Below are 18625 nucleotides of genomic sequence, written 5' to 3'. Positions count from 1 at the left end.
CATTCCTGACTAACACTGATTGGAAAATTCTTAGGAATTACGTCCAGGAAACTAAGTTTCTGAAGATTTAAAAATAATATACTCAGTGAACATTTTTGTTCATGAAAAGGAGCGCACAACAGGCCCGATAGTGGCCTATGTGTATTTCTTCGGATTTGATGTGCTATACATCCTCCTATCAACATAACCTAACCTAATAAAACTTTGGATATATATTTTATATTATCTGAACTATAATATTCTTTATTTAAAATGTACAACAATAATGAATTAATACGTATTCTCTAAAATATTACAAAAAATACGATTTTCCCGAAATCCGCCGAGTTCAAATCGCAGGTACAGCTAAACTGTAAGAAATATTGATATTTTTGCCTTATCTATTGTCCATAAATCCTCATGAGATCTTGGAAAAAATTTTGAAATTGGTTTAACAAAGTTAAAAAAAAAAAAAATTGGAGATTTGAAACGGACGTTGAAAAAATCAAACTTTTTTGACCATAGCTGAGAACAAGTTTGCGTTATCTAATAAGGGCAAAAACTAACATTCGAGTAATTATAGATACATTTTAAGTAACAAAATATTTTTTAGAATATATCCAAAAAAAAGTAATTTTTTTTGTTACATTTCGAATTCATGTGCTGTGAGACACGTTAATGGCCTGGGAAATTTGCAATAACTTTTAAATTTTTAAGCAATTTTTGTGTTTAATATCTTTGCGAAATGCGTAATTTTGAACATTAGGATTCCTTCAGAATAAAGTGCAAAATTTGTTACTAAATGACCACATTTGAGCAAAAACTGAAAAAAATCGATGTTTTCCCCTTGTAAAGGCACTTGGAAACTTCAGAGCCGTTGCAGCACCTGTCAGCCTAATTTTTTGTATGACTTAGTTTAACAACCCAAAGAACAATTCTTCGTTTTTTTTTTTGGAGCACTCAAATGTACATATCGTCACCTAAATAAAAAAAAATCAGGAGTAGCAAAGAAAAAACATCTCGATTTATTTTTATTCAACAAACAATGTGTGGTGACGATATGTAAGTAGGACAGTTATATATGTATGTTTTTAACAAAATATTTCTTTTCTATTTTCATGTTATCCAATACGTCATATTATTATAATTGGTGGACATTTTAATGTAAAACTGGTAAAAACGGTTTGTTCAAAATACAGAATTTGCTACATTCAACAGAAGCACCTTTCCCCGAATACAAAACTCAAGCATTAAAAAAGTCTCGGTTCATTCTTCCACATTATGGCGTCTTTAAAGGATTCTGGGATTGGATAATATTGGTATCAACATTTTATGTGGCCATTTTGGTGCCGTACAATGCAGCATTTGCGAAGGCAGACCGTCAAACAATGGTATCCGATGTTATAGTAGAGGCGCTCTTCATTGTGGGTAAATATTGTTTAAAATTATATATCAATGATTCATAACAGCATTATCCAATATAAAATCATTCAGACTATTTTTTACCCTTCGTAGGAAGCTGATGCTTTTTATACCCTCCACCACCATCAGTGGTGATAGAGGGTATATATAACTTTGTCATTCCGTGAGTAACACCAAGAAATATTCATTTGAGACTCAACAAAGTATATATATTCTCGATCCTTATGAAATTCTGAGTCGATTTAGCTATGTCCGTCTGTCCGTCCGTATTTCTGTCTGTCTGTGTAAAACACGCTCACGTTAAAACGAAGCAAGAGAAATTCACGAAATTCACCCAAAACATTCTTTATCCGGTACTGTTTGGGATTGAAAATCAGCAAAATCGGTTCACAGCGTAAAGTTATGAGTTAAAATTTTAGACAACCTCGAAAAATACGATTTTTTCCTAATTCTTTACAAGTTTTCTCAGAAATTACCAAAGATATTTCTATGAATTTTGTCACACATTATTTTTTCAAAGCAGTGATCAATTATGTTCAAAATCAATCAATCAATCAATCCTATATTTCCCATAGCCCCCATACAAAGGTATATATTCCCGGAAATTAGTTTATCGTTTATAACTTCCTCAAATATATCGGTATGAACACAAAATTTTGAACATACAAATGTAATATGTACAGAAATCATACTATCAACGTAGATCTCAGTCGGTCCACAATTGGTCACAGCTCCCATATAAGGTCCACTTCCGAAAATCACCTTAACGCGCATATTTCATTGCTAAATAAAGCTATTGCGATAAAATTCGACACAGATATGTTTTGTGTACATACAAATCGTTCTACCAAATTCTTTACCGATCGGTCCATTATTGGTTATAGCTCCCATATTCCATTGTCAAATAAAAATCGACACAAATAAGTTGTGCCTAAATATGAATTACTCTACGAAATTTTTTCCGGATAGACTCATAATTGGTCATAGCTCCCATATAAGGTCCACTTCCGAAAATCACTTAAACGCATATATTTCATAAAATTCTAAAGCTATAAGGATAAAATTCGACTTGAATATGTTTTGTGTACATATAAATCATTCTACAACTTTTTTCCCGGATCGGTAAATTATTGGTCATAGCTCCCATATAAGGCCCATTTCCGAAAATCACTTAAATGCACATATTTCATTGTCAAATAAAATATATTTTGTCTTTATATGAATCACTCTACGAAATTTTTTCCGGATAGGCATATAAAGTCCACTTAATAAAATCACTTAAACGCATATATTTCTTTGAATAATAAAGCTATCGGGATAAAGTACGACTTGAATATGTTTTGTGAGCATATAAATCATTCTACCGATTTTTTTTCCTGATCGATCCATAAGTTGTCTTAGCTCCCATATAAGGTTTACTTCTGAAAATCACTTAATACCACTTAATTCGTTATTAAATGATTATATCCGGATAAAATTCGACATGAATATGTTCTGTGTATAGATAAATCATTATATTAAAATGTTTTCTAACTGGCCTATTAATATACATTTTTCTGGACTTAATTAAAATTAGATTGACATATGCATATCAATACGGAAACATCAATTTTGCCAAGTTATCTAAAATTTAGATAATTAAATGGGTTTTAATTAAAAATAGCTTGATGGTGGAGGGTATTTAAGATTCGGCACAACCGAATATAGCACTCTAACTTGTAAAATTATTAGTTTTATAAATATTATTTAAATTATAAATATTAAAGCTACTTTTACATTATACCTACGGTGACCAGACGTTCTGTATTATCCAGAATAGTTCAGTATTTTAGAGCCCTTTTCTGTATAAATTATTCTTTGCTAAAAAACGTGAAAATGTTCTGTATTTTATTTAGTGTTCTGTATTTGTTCAGTATTTCGTTATTTTTTCAGTTTTACATTAAAACGCATAGAAAAACGCATTAGAAATACAAAAATATTAAAAAAAATCTAACACAAATGTAGGTAATACCATATAGTAGCATATAGGCGAAAGGGATTGTCAATGACCTAAGTCCCCTGCAGTGTGACCAGGTCTCAAAAAATGTTGCGGCTAAATCCCATCCAAAATAATGCTAGAAAAAATGCTAAATTGATTTTAAAATGCCCAAAAAAATGCTAAAATTTTTTAAGTGTTTTTATGAACAATTCATATTAATTTGTAACTGAAATTCATTGTAATTTATAACAAATAAGAAAGTATATTCTGCCGTGGTTGACCATATGAGTATAAAATTTGATTTATTTTTCGTAATAAAGCATTTATGTTGAATTGAACCTTGGTTCCGATATATTTAAACTAACTTTCTGAGAAAGGCTTTATACATTGGTATATGTAAGGGGGCTAGGTAAAATAAAGGACGGACTTTAACCATTTTTAAAAGGTTTTGTCATTGGATCAAAAAACATACGTTTTGAAAATTTTAACCTCTACCAGACGGTCAGACTTACATGGCTTAATCGATTCAGAAAATGATTCTTAACCGATTAGTATACTCAAACGTAGTATAGTGGAGTAGGGTAAAAAATTAAGTTCCGTGGTATTAAGATAAACTGAAATGCTAAAAATTATTTAAAAATTTTTGTAAATTTAGCAATATGTAATGTCTCTAACTTTAAAATGTTTCTGAATGCAAAAATTACATTAAAACTCAATTAATTACACTAGTTGCTCATGGTATAACCTATATGTGTTTTCGGAAGGAAAAGTCTAGTTCTAGTTTTACTTTTTTTATATAAACAATTTTATTTGTCTTCCTCAAAACACTTTAAAAATGGTTTTCATGTCACAAAAATATTGAAAATTCCGTTGAAATAATTTTAAATCTCGGTGAATAGATGTCAGGTTTACACCTCATACTTCCAAGATTTTTTCGGAAAAATATATATGAGAATGTATGAAATGAATTGAGAGATATATTCAAATCCGTAAGTTTGCAATTCTGGAATAAATTGTCAATAATATTTTCGAAATTTATGTATTTTTTTTTTAATTAAAAAAAAAAAAAAACGTGACAACAAAATTACTAAAAATTTGGTAAAAATAAAAAGAACAGAAAGTAGGATGAGAAAGTCTTAATTATATATTATTGATTTTTTCAATACTTATTTTCAATAAATTAAAAAGAACTCCTGAAGGATGATAAAAATTAAAACCTCTTTATTTCGTATAGGAAAAAATAAAATTTGTTAATTAACCGTCACACATAGCCTTTTCCAAAATTATATGTTTCATTCCATGAGCAAACAGAAAGTATTAGTTTGTAAAATAGCGTACTGAACGTATTTGTAAAAATATATGAAATCTCTTGAATTATTTCTATCACTTCGAATTTAAAAAAGCATTGGGTTCCAGAAAAATATTTTAGAATACAACATTTTAAAGTATTCACTTGTATTGGCGTAATTTTAAGTTATTTATCTTCATGAATCTTTTTGCATTATTTTGAATTACAGTGTAAATTATTACATTTCTCATATTTCATGTTGCTTGTGTTTGGGTAGACATTTAATTCTGATTTTTTTAGGTTAAACCTATTTCCAATATAAATCTTTTTTGCAAAAATTTGTCTTTTTTTTGTTTATATACTAAAATTGCAAAAAAGCTAAAAATGCTAAAAATATTTTATAAAAATGCTAAATAAAATGCCAAATGCTAAATTAAAATTTTACAGCTAAATCAAAATAAAAAATGCTAAATCTAGCTGCAAAAATGCCAGAATGGTCACACTGGTCCCCTGTCAAAAACCTAACTGGTGAGAATGCCTTAGTAGAAGCACAAAAATAAACACAGTTGTTCAAAAGGTACTAAATAATAAATGTATTTCAGATACGTTATTTTTTGTATGTTATTGCTGACATTTTATATACTAGTGAATGAAAATAATAGTTAATTAATTTTTTTCAGAAGACATTTCTTCTTAAAACATGTTATAAACACGTCTTTTTGTTATGTTTTTCTGCACTAATGGAAAAAGAAAAAAAGTATGTGAAATACTTTTTTCATTTTCAATACGAAAATTTACAACTTTTCTTTTTTTAAGTTTTAAATAAAATGAAATGTCAAAGAATAAAAAAAAATTTTTTTTGTTTGTAAAATATAAATTATTTTCGCGGTTTTAAATACAATAAAAGTGTGGCAAAAAATAATAAATATTAAGTTTATGTGATAAGAAAAACTATTAAGTGCTAATATCCTCGCAATTTCGCGAAGAAAATTTGAAGTTTTGTGAGCGCGTTTAGTTCTCTCAAGTGTGTTTTGTTCTCTCAGAACTCGTCTGTGTGAAGAGAATAACAAATTTAGTTTGACAATCCCTTCAGTTTCGCCTATATCCCTACTATATGGGTAATACCATGATAAAAATATGAAGGTAGTGTCATTTCTCTCTTTTAAAAAATTTTTTGAAGTTTACTGGTATTTTTGATATTTGTATTTTGTAAACAAATAGAAAAATCCCTGCCATAGTATATGAAAAATGGGAAACTAGTTTTAAAGAAATTTGTGTAGTGTATGTGGAATTTATGTTAATGATTTCTAAAATATTTTAAGTCCAGCGATAACCGTTGTTGAGCTGGCCCGATTTAGTTAGTTAGTCAGTTTGAAAGGAGGATGTATGTTTCATCAAACCTGAAGAAATACACCTAGGTTTACACCGGGCCTGTTGTGCTCTCCTTTATTAGTGTCTCTGGTGGAAATCGAACCCACGACTTCCGGTCTAACAGACTAGAATACTAACAACTAACCCACCGGAGCCACACAGATTTAAAAAATGGATTATAAAAAAATATATTCATATACATACATATGCGTAGATGGATCAAATTTAAGATAGATATATATTTCTTTAAGTTTAAAAGTATTTCATAGACAAAATAGACATGTGGTATACGACTTAAATAAAAAATGAACTTATAAAGTTAAGGCGAGCAACAAGAAATTCCACTTAGTATTCTTGTCCAATCCCTAATAACGGTGTCAATATTAGAACAAGTAAGAAATTACAGTCGGGCGTGGCCGACCATACACCAATTGCGAATATTAAATGTGATTAATTTCAATAATGAAGCATTTATGTTAATCTTATATAGGTTCCAAATAATGTCTGTTCATGTACGGTTGTATGCTGACTAGGAGAAATAAAAGACCGATTTCAATCATTTTCAACAGCCATCGTCAGTGGATCCAGAGAACAGTATGTGACCCATTTTAACAAATTATATTCAAAATTCCGATCTGTTGAGTGCACACAAGGTTTATACGGTCACAAAGACGGACATAGCTTAATATGGACAAATATTTTTGAGTGTTACAAACATCACCACATTGTGCCGACTTTTAGATAGATAGTAGTATATTAGACGTAGTTAAAAGATAAAAGGCCGTAATCGGAGGGTCCGGATGTATGGGAGCTAGGGCAGAAATTGAGCCGATCCTTATAAAATGTATTATTAGGAATTATCTATATACATATATAAAAATTAATGTGTGTTTGTTTGTATGTTTATATGTTTGTATATCTGGCAATAGGCTACTTTTTATTTCTGATCATGGCGAAAAATTACAGTGTTATTTATAATTATATCAAACTTAGTTGTGCCAATTTTTGGAAAAATAGTAGTATATTTGTCGTAGTTATGAACTAAAAGGCCCAAATCGGTAGGTCGTGATACTAGTGTTTATACGTGAATTGTGGACATTCAAGTCATTTTCTAAGGGGGACTTTGTATGGGGGCTAGGGTCAAATAATGTCCGATCTTTACGAAAATCACTAGAATTACTAAGACATATATAAAACTAAATTTTTCCAATTTTTGTAGAGATAGTAGATCATCTAACATAATTATGAGGTCAAAAGCCCTATTCTGGGGGTACGGTTGTATGGGGGCTAGGTGAAATAATGGACCGATTTCAACCGATTTCAACCGATTTCAATAGCGTTTGTCCTTGGACCAAGAGAAGTGCATGTTTCAAATTTCATCAATTTCATCATTATCTCAAAAATTGCGACCTGTAGAGTGCGCACAAGGTTTACATGGACACACAGACAGACAGACGGACGGACGGACAGACGGACATAGCTTAATCGACTCAGGAAGTGATTCTGAGCCGATTGGTATACTTTAAGGTGGGTGTAGGACCAATATTTTTGGGTGTTACAAACATCAGCACAAACGCATAATACCCTCCCCACTATAGTGGTGTAGGGTATAAAAAGGTATGGCTACATATATACCTACATATACGTTGGAAGATAAATTCTTGATGTAAGAAGATAAAAACTCCAATTTATTATTACATATGTATGTACACCGGTTTTAGTTGGTTCCTCCTATTAATCCATTCCGCCTAGTGTCCATCAATTTGATAATGGGCTTAACAGCTTATATTTCTTGATGTATTTTTTTTGTTTTTGGCAGATTTAGTAAAAGTTTTAATGTATTTTTATTGAATTTCAAATTTTTTAATTTTTATTATAATTTTAGTTTGAAAAATAAACAAAAATAAATGGGATTTTCAAAATAAATGTGGTAGCTCGATTTATTAAAATACCAGCAAACGTCAGAAGGTTACTATGGCGACAAAAAGAGAGAATGACACTACCTTGATATTTTTATCATGGGTAATACAGTTTTTTCAACTATAAACATTTACCAATACTGATAAAGAGGGTTTCACATTACAATACTTTGCATTAGTATCAGAGTTTCATTGTCTTTAGTACAAAATCAAATTTGTTGTCAAAATGTATTGAACAATATTCATTCATGTATTATAAATCTAAAATTTTCTATTATTTTCAATTTCAAATGGATTATGAAGAAAATTATGGTGAAAAATAAAATAAAATAAATTTAAAATCCAAAAGAAAACAAGTAAGAAATTATGGTCGGGCGAGGCCGATTTAGTGATTTAGTTTTCATAATAAAACATTTAACTTAAATTGAACCTTGCCTTAAATTATACTTAAGCGATTTATTGTTGAACAAAATTGTGGACATTTAAGTCAAATTTTGAAGGAGGCTTTGTATAGGAGCTAGGTCCAAATGAGAACCTATAATTACAAAATTCATGAGGGTCATCAAGGCTAGTATAGAACTTGATTTTGCAGCTTTTTGCCGAGATACGAGTATATTAAACATAATTATGACCTTAAAAGCCCTATTCGGCGAGTTCAGTTGTATGGGGGCTAGGTGAAATAACGGACCAATGTTAACCGGAGGCTTCGTCTCCGATACCATAGAAGATCATGTGCCAAATTTTATTGAATTATCTTCAAAATTGCGACCTGTAGTTTGATTACAAGGTTTACAAGCCCTATTTGGGGCATCAGTTGTATGGGGGCTAGGTGAAATAATAGACCGATCTTAACCATTTTCAATAGGCTTTGTCCCTGGGACAATAGAATATCATGTACCAAATTTCATTGAACTATCTTCAAAATTGCGACCTGTAGTTTGATTAAAAGGTTTACATGGACGGATGGACGGACGGACGGACGGACATAGCTAAATTGACTCAGAAAATGATTCTAAGACGATTGGTATATTTTAAGGTGGGTATAGGACCAATATAATTGTACGTTACAAACATCAGCACCAACCCAATATACCCTCCCCCATAAAGTGGTGTAGGATATAACTACAAATAAGTTGTGTATTTTATAAAGAAATAGATTTTATGAATTTTCTAAAAGCTTAATACATTTCAAACTACAAAATGTTTTAGTTTTTGATTTGATTTGATATTTGAGATTACTTCATCCCCCTTCGAACTAATTCGGAGGATAGAAGATTTACTTGGCTGATCCCTAGGATATATCGCGGCGGCGCAACCATTTTAGGTCGGCGGCGGCTTATTATAGAAAATATAGCCGGCGGATAAATTGTCGGCTTAATTTAACTTTTTCTTCAGAAATTGACCTTATAAGCGTTTATTATACTGAAAAATCTCTGTATAATAGTCTAAAATGAAATAAATTTCTTCAACAATAAAAGAAAAATATTAAAAAATATACAAACATTTAAAATTTTGATTTTTAAAACAATAATAGTCTTAAAATACATTAAAAGAGAGATCAAAATGAGGCGTGGTGTGTAACTTGCCGGTTATAAAGCGCGAAAAGTTTGAAAAGCGTGAAACGCGTTGCCGCCTCAACGCGTGTTGTGTACTTCCACCTTTACGACTGGTTTTAGTTTTTCAGTCACGGTAATTATACCGCATGTAATATGATCTGTCAAAATATTGTGTAGAAGAGAACGGATGGGATAGTCTAAACCAGTGTTGCCATATATTTTTTTGAGGAAAACTTTTTATTTTTAAGAAAAAAACTTTTTTTTAATTAATTGCTGGAATAAATGAAAATACAAATATAATTGTAAATAATTATTTACATAATAAATCTACCTATCTATCAAAAGTATTCATACAAACATTTGTTTGAAACGGCTTTTGAAAATATTCTCTGTGTATCATTTCATAAAGAGATCAACTAAATTAATTAGACTCTCAATGCGATATCCCAGCGGTAAAAATGCACATTATGTACTCGCTTATATATGTTATATTTCGTGGCAGTCAGTGGCTTTCATTTATTCTTCCACTTAGATTTAACATAAAAGTGTCCTAGGCTGCCTCATTGATGACCTCTCGCTTAGAATGTAATGATATTTCAGATAAATTAAAATTTCACTTACATAATGTGTGGAGTTCTAAGCGAAGTTAATGAGACGCCAATAAACGCTTGCAAATAAGAATGTAATGTATGAAGATTACAATCCTATTTGCATTTGTAATATAAGTACCATGTCTTCCGATTTTGATATAGAAAAAATGTATATTTTTTTATATTTATTTTAAAATTATGCAAGTTTATTTAAAAATGATCATCATATAATAAACATGTAGTATAGTTAATTCAATAAAAATATAATTAAACAATTTTAACGAAGATAAATTTAATTTTCTTTTGAAACTTTCGGCCATCTTCCTTTCCAGATCCTGTAAACAATCAAGAGGAAATTGTCAGAACTAAAACTAGAATATATGAAGTAAATTTACCCCAATTTTTAAATCCGTTTCTGCCATTTAGATCACCACAATTATTTTCAATTTTTACAATAAAATAACTTTTTTTAACAAAACACAACTTGACTTACAAAAGATTAACTTTAAACTGAAACAAAAAGATTATTCTTTTCATGTAGTATACAAAGGAAAAATAAAACGGAACTTTAGTTCTGTTTTTTTAAAGAAATAAAAACAAACAAGTAAGAGTGTTAGACAGTTATGAGCGTTAAAGTCATTTTCTGAAGTGGGCCTTATATGGGGGAAGGTTTAATTGTGGACCCTTCCTTATAAAATTTTACAAAGCGATTTAGGTTCTTATAAAATATTTTCATGTCGAATTTCATCGCTATAGATGCTTCTTTTAGACAGTTATGATCGTTAAAGTCATTTTCTGAAGGGGACCTTATATGGGGGCTAAGCGAAATCGTGGACCGATATTGCCCATTATCAATACCAAACAAAATTATAAAATATCTGTGCAAAATCTCAGCTCGCTAGCTGCTTCTGTTTGGACTCTATTTTCAACAGACAGACGGACATGGCTATAACGTCTTAGAATTTAATAAGGATCCAGAATATATATACTTTTATGGGTCTTAGATGAATATTTCAATGTGTTACAAACGGAATGACAAAAACAATATACCACCCATCTTTTTTGATATTGGGTATATAAAAGATGTAATTTTTTTTTTTGGCTAATTTTTGTGTATTAACAAAGAAATTTAAACAATAATCATCACATATGCAGATGTTGTTTACTTGATTTCCAAAGACCAACTGAGAAAATAAAAGAAAATACAAAATTAAATTCCCTTTTAAAGTACAGTTGACGGATTTCAAATATTTAAACTTTCGGCCATATTTATTAAACTAAAAACGATGTTTAAAAAAGTTTTATGTTTTTTTTTAAACTGTATTTATTGAAGATATTTTTAAACTAAAATAAATTAAAATCCACTTAATTATACTTCAGAAAAATAAAAAAATAAATTTAACTCATTTACACATATTTGGATCGTAGTACTAAAGGAACATTTTTATTATAAAATAACATTTTCTAGTGCAAAATTTGTAGTATTTTTATCATCTGTTTGGGTTCACGGCAGATTCAACTCGTTATAGTTATAGTCTCGATCAGTTTGCCACATTCTTCTTGGGTTATGAACGTCCATACTTCATGGCAGCTCTCCCAGAGGTCTGTTTTCACATGAGTGTTCGTAATTGTTAACCTGATTTTTTTATATATTTTAGTTCAAAAATATCTTCTATCAATACCCTTTTAAAAAACATAGAACTTTTTTAAACATCGTTTTTAGTTTAAATATTAGACCAAAAGATTAAATAGTTTACCATCATTCACACATTTTTGTTTCGCACTGTATAAACAGGTTTGTGCATGATTTTTATTAAAAAACAAAATTTCCTTCAGATAATGTGCAGAGTTGTCGCAAAGTTTTCTTACAAAAGTACTGAAACATGATCGAGCAAAAAATATCAGAAAATGTGCAGACTATTCTGTTAAATATCTAAAGGAAATTTTGTAGAGGATGAGTCTCTCGAAGATTTGTGGGATTCCTTCTATTAGTTTTTATAATTTGTGGCTTGAACAGACTAAAGTTATATTCGCCATCAAATTTGGTTATTACTTTATAATTAAAATAATATAAAGAGTATTTTTATTTATTAAATTCTTCCGCGATGCACAGTGGTATAGGAAAAAAAAAAGAGGGAAATAATTCGGTAACTTCTAAACGGTTAATCCGATTTTAATGAAATTTGGTGTGCACAAAGAGGAGGTGTTGTCGAGTTTAGGTTTTGAATTTGGACCTTATAGGCCAACCAGGGGCCCGGCGGGGGGTCATCAAATTAGGACACCTCGGCTATGTTAAATTTTTAAAACGATCCTATTTCTTCATTTGAGTTCCGATTTAAAAAAAATTTCGTATATAGAATCTCCTCATCGAGCACTATAAAAAATGTTGTCATAGCAGTAAATTATCTCTTATAGTTTAGGAGATATTCGCATTTGAAAATTAAAATTTTAAAATTTTTACCGTCCTTACTTTAGTTTTTTTTGATAATAGCAGGTCCAAATATTCCCGATTTTCGCCATTTTGTTTTATTCGCTTAACAACAAGTTTATATATCAAGCAGTGAAAGAATTATGTAAAAATCATGACTGAGTCCAAAGTTATAGGCATTTTAATTTAAAAAATTAAAAAAAGGCGATTTTTTGTCATTTTTTTGGGAAAAAAGTATCTTTTTCTTTTTAAGTTATCTAAAAAGTTTCTAAGAAGATGTATATAGAATTTATACTTTTTGGAAAGCTGACTTTACATAAAGTACGATAAATGAAACAAAACCTAAAAATTTTTGATACCGAGGGGACCAGGTCCATCCAAAAAAACCCTATTTTTTATGGAAAATTAAATTTTGAGCAAAAATTCTCAAATCGCATAGTCGATATCAAATTATAGTGACCTGTTTTATATGACCCAATATGTTCTTAATCATTTTGTAACGGGTTTCGATAACCCCGCCCCTGGTATGGATATAATAGGCAAAAAACTAAAAAATCCCATTTTTGGGATTTTTTAAAACTTTTTTGGGAATTCCGGGATTTCTAATAAGAAAATTCGAAATTTTGATTTAATTTTGGATTTTAAGTAAAAAAATCTACCTAACTGTAAAATTTCATCAAAAAATATTCATAAATAAAATTTTTATTGCAATTAGAAAAATTTGTATCTTCGCAAAAACTGAATAAAAAACATTTTTTAATTTTTTTTAAAAAAAGTATTCCGCGATTTTTTTAATTTTCAAAAATTATATACAGTTTTGAAAAATAGACAAAATTACCTTTCCATTGATATATAACATGCCTACCTAATGTTTTTTAAGTGACAAATTAATTAGGGAAAACTCAACATCTTTTAGAAAATTTGCCTAGCACTATTATTTTCATCCATAAGGTTAACTCTTAAATTTGTTACATATATGGATGAAAATAATAGTGCTAGGTAAATTTTCTAAAAGATGTTGAGTTTTCCCTAATTAATTTGTCACTTAAAAAACATTAGGTAGGCATGTTATATATCAATGGAAAGGTAATTTTGTCTATTTTTCAAAACTGTATATAATTTTTGAAAATTAAAAAATTCGCGGAATACTTTTTTTAAAAAAAATTAAAAAATGTTTTTTATTCAGTTTTTGCGAAGATACAAATTTTTCAAATTGCAATAAAAATTTTATTTATGAATATTTTTTGATGAAATTTTACAGTTAGGTAGATTTTTTTACTCAAAATCCCAAAATTAAATAAAAATTTCGAATTTTCTTATTAGAAATGCCGGAATTCCCAAAAAAGTTTTAAAAAATCCCAAAAATGGGATTTTTTGGTTTTTTGCCTATTATATCCATACCAGGGGCGGGGTTATCGAAACCCGTTACAAAATGATTAAGAACTTATTGGGTCATATAAAACAGGTCACTATAATTTGATATCGACTATGCGATTTGAGAATTTTTGCTCAAAATTTAATTTTCCATAAAAAATAGGGTTTTTTTGGATGGACCTGGTCCCCTCGGTATCAAAAATTTTTAGGTTTTGTTTCATTTATCGTATTTTATGTAAAGTCAGCTTTCCAAAAAGTATAAATTCTATATACATCTTCTTAGAAACTTTTTAGATAACTTAAAAAGAAAAAGATACTTTTTTCCCAAAAAAATGACAAAAAATCGCCTTTTTTTAATTTTTTAAATTTAAATGCCTATAACTTTGGACTCAGTCATGATTTTTACATAATTCTTTCACTGCTTGGTATATAAACTTGTTGTTAAGCAAATAAAAAAAAATGGCGAAAATCGGAAATATTTGGACCTGCTATTATCAAAAAAACTAAAGTAAGGACGGTAAAAATTTTAAAATTTTAATATTCAAATGCGAATATCTCCTAAACTATAAGAGATAATTTACTGCTGCGACGACATTTTTTATAGTGCTCGATGAGGAGATTCTATATACGAAATTTTTTTTAAATCGGAACTCAAATGAAGAAATAGGATCGTTTTAAAAATTTAACATAGCCGAGGTGTCCTAATTTGAGGACCCCCCGCCGGGCCCCTGGTTGGCCTATAAGGTCCAAATTCAAAACCTAAACTCGACAACACCTCCTCTTTGTGCATACCAAATTTCATTAAAATCGGATTAACCGTTTAGAAGTTACCGAATTATTTCCCTCTTTTTTTTTTCCTATACCACTGTGCGATGTTTATTGTTCAGCACACAGTGGTATAGGAAAAAAAAGAGGGAAATAATTCGGTAACTTCTAAATGGTTAATCCGATTTTAATGAAATTTGGTATGCACAAAGAGGAGGTGTTGTCGAGTTTAGGTTTTGAATTTGGACCTTATAGGCCAACCAGGGGCCCGGCGGGGGGTCCTCAAATTAGGACACCTCGGCTATGTTAAATTTTTAAAACGATCCTATTTCTTCATTTGAGTTCCGATTTAAAAAAAATTTTCGTATATAGAATCTCCTCATCGAGCACTATAAAAAATGTCGTCGCAGTAAATTATCTCTTATAGTTTAGGAGATATTCGCATTTGAAAATTAAAATTTTTACCGTCCTTTAGTTTTTTTGATAATAGCGGGTCCAAATATTCCCGATTTTCGCCATTTTTTTTTATTCGCTTAACAGATTTAAGAGTTAACCTTATGGATGAAAATAATAGTGCTATGTAAATTTTCTAAAAGATGTTGAGTTTTCCCTAATTAATTTGTCACTTAAAAAACATTAGGTAGGCATGTTATATATCAATGGAAAGGTAATTTTGTCTATTTTTCAAAACTGTATATAATTTTTGAAAATTAAAAAATTCGCGTAATACTTTTTTAAAAAAAAATTAAAAAATGTTTTTTATTCAGTTTTTGCGAAGATACAAATTTTTCAAATTGCAATAAAAATTTTATTTATGAATATTTTTTGATGAAATTTTACATTTAGGTAGATTTTTTTACTTAAAATCCAAAATTAAATAAAAATTTCGAATTTTCTTATTAGAAATCCCGGAATTCCCAAAAAAGTTTTAAAAAATCCCAAAAATGGGATTTTTTGGTTTTTTGCCTATTATATCCATACCAGGGGCGGGCTTATCGAAACCCGTTACAAAATGATTAAGAACATATTGGGTCATATAAAACAGGTCACTATAATTTGATATCGACTATGCGATTTGAGAATTTTTGCTCAAAATTTAATTTTCCATAAAAAATAGGGTTTTTTTGGATGGACCTGGTCCCCTCGGTATCAAAAATTTTTAGGTTTTGTTTCATTTATCGTACTTTATGTAAAGTCAGCTTTCCAAAAAGTATAAATTCTATATACATCTTCTTAGAAACTTTTTAGATAACTTAAAAAGAAAAAGATACTTTTTTCCCAAAAAAATTACAAAAAATCGCCTTTTTTTATTTTTTAAATTAAAATGCCTATAACTTTGGACTCAGTCATGATTTTTACATAATTCTTTCACTGCTTGTTAAGCGAATAAAAAAAATGGCGAAAATCGGGAATATTTGGACCCGCTATTATCAAAAAAACTAAAGTAAGGACGGTAAAAATTTTAAAATTTTAATTTTCAAATGCGAATATCTCCTAAACTATGATGAGGAGATTCTATATACGAAATTTTTTTTAAATCGGAACTCAAATGAAGAAATAGGATCGTTTTAAAAATTTAACATAGCCGAGGTGTCCTAATTTGAGGACCCCCCGCCGGGCCCCTGGTTGGCCTATAAGGTCCAAATTCAAAACCTAAACTCGACAAATTAAAATCGGATTAACAGTTTAGAAGTTACCGAATTATTTCCCTCTTTTTTTTTCCTATACCACTGTGCAGCAGCCAAAGATCAAAGAGACATTTTACAATTTTGTTATGACTTTTATCAGTCAACTTTCAATTGAAATCATTGGAAATATATTGGAAATGAGTGGTTTTATTATTGATGAGAGCAGATTAACGGGATTATTGCATATTAACTATATTAAAATCAAGTGTAATGACAAAACAAAAGAAAAAGTAAGAAAGATCAAATACATAAAAACGCTCAATTCCAATGTAACAAAACAAAAACGAAATATAAATAAAAGAAAACAATAAGGGAAAAATGTATTACAATTCAATTACAAAAACAAAAGTAAGTAAAGACAAAAGATCAAAATTATTTACAGTAGAGAACAAAAGTTTAAATTATATAAATACTTAATAAAATTAAGCAATAAAAATTAATAATTAACATAAATTAAAATAAGAACTTTAATTAAATAAAAGTAAAATAATCTCTGCTACAGCCTCCCCCTCAGCGTCATTAATCGCCACGATGATATCGCTTCATTCATTTTCATTTCATATTTTTGGGTGCCTTGGTCTGAGAACTCTTTTGTTTGCAATGTTGCTGTTATCAGCTACACTGGTTGCCATCAAATTTGCTTTTTTGTGTGCTGATTTTGGACGGCCTCGTTTTTGAATGGGATATATAGGAGCATCTACAGGTCCTTCAAGAGGTATATTAGGGTTTTCTTTTGTGGCAATTGTAAAACATGAACCTTTTTTGTCCATTATGATGTAGGGTTCGTCTCGTCGTGGTACAAATTTTGACGTGAGGTTTTTAGTGGCTTTACTTAAGACATGTGTTGTTTAAAGTTGTTTTTGTTTCTGTGTTGTGCCTTCTCTTCAGCTTCTCGAGCATTCTGTAAAGTGTTTGCAAGATTCATTAAATGTGGAGTAATTTGTGGTATAAAATTTTCAGAAATAATTATTGATTTGAGATCATGGTGACCCTCTAAAGGACTCCTAAGCTCTCGTCCAAACGTTAAATATGCTGCTGAATATCCTGTGCTTTCGCATTTAGAGGTATTCATTGCAAAGCGTATCATAGGTAACTTAAAATTCCATGATGTGTGTTCTTTTTGTACGTATATGGCCAATTGTGTTTTTAAATCGCGATTCCTTCTTTCTACTGGATTCGCTTGGGGATGATATACTGGTGTAAATGTTTGTTTAATTCCTAAACAGTAGGTGAGTTTCTGCATAACAGTTGATATGAACTGACAACCATTATCAGTGTGTATGCGCCTTGGTACTCCATAACGCAATATGATTTCATTAAAGATAACAACTGAGCAATTTTCCGCTGATGCTTCTCTTAATGGAAACATTTCAACCCATCTAGTGCAAATATCTTCGACTACTAATATCCACTGATGTACTTGATTTGTACGTGGCAGTGGCGCAACAAGATCAACAGCTATTACCTCAAATCTTTGATTGCTTGATACAGTATAATACAATCCAGCGGGTTTTAAATTCGTGATCTTATATTTTTGACATTCGATGCAGTTCTGTCGTTGAATAATTTCTTTCTGCCGGAAGTAACAATCTGCTAGCGTATTCAACCGGATGTTCTTCTTCCTTCTCCCCCTGGAGTAAAACAGCTCCGAGCGCATAATTGCTTGCATCGGTTTTTAAGAAGAACGGTTTATTTTCATCCACTTGTTGCAAAATAGGTGGTGATGTTAAGAGACTTTTTAGTTTTTCAAAAGCTAAATTTTCTTCTGTTGTCCACTTCCATTTTGCGTTCTTCTTTGTGAAATTGGATAAAGATTTCGAAATTTCAGCAAAGTTGGGTATGAATCGACGATACCATGAGCATGTCTGCAGAAACGATATTAATTGTTTTACATTTTTAGGGCAATGTCTTTCTATGATGGCTGTCATTTTGTCTGGACCGTTTTCAGTTAAAATGTGGCCCAGATACTTAACTTCTGGCCTACAAAAATAACATTTTTCCCTATTTAGCTGAATCTTAAAAAGTTTTATTCTCTCAAATGTTTTTTCTAAATCTTTAATGTGGTTTTCGAAGGTATCGGAGCAAATAATTATATCATCTAAATATGCTAGAAGTCCGGATCGAAATTTATAAAGTGAATTACGATTGAGAACAAAAGTTTAAATTATATAAATAATAAAATTAAGCAATAAAAATTAATAATTAACATAAATTAAAATAAGAAGTTTAATTAAATAAAAGTAAAATAATCTCTGCTACAATTTATA

General features: G+C 29.9%; 1 protein-coding gene across 1 annotated transcript in view; it reads left to right on the top strand.

Moving 5' to 3' along the window:
* Positions 1 to 1178: 1178 nt before the first annotated feature.
* LOC119610424 (potassium voltage-gated channel subfamily H member 8) overlaps positions 1179 to 18625 on the top strand; it is a gene marked incomplete at its 5' end in the record, with an annotated part of 274124 nt that continues 256677 nt past the window's right edge. Inside the window, one exon of the mRNA XM_037965618.1 lies at positions 1179 to 1407. Coding sequence (XP_037821546.1) covers positions 1179 to 1407 — 229 coding nt within the window. The remainder of the gene's footprint in view (positions 1408 to 18625) is intronic.

This window comes from Lucilia sericata, unplaced genomic scaffold (assembly GCF_015586225.1).
Source record: "Lucilia sericata isolate MDLA Ls3-8-SP2 unplaced genomic scaffold, ASM1558622v1 Contig000028F_arrow, whole genome shotgun sequence".
Lineage (NCBI taxonomy): Eukaryota > Metazoa > Arthropoda > Insecta > Diptera > Calliphoridae > Lucilia > Lucilia sericata.
Note: the sequence above shows the minus strand (reverse complement) of the source record. Positions and strands in the feature narration are given on the sequence as shown.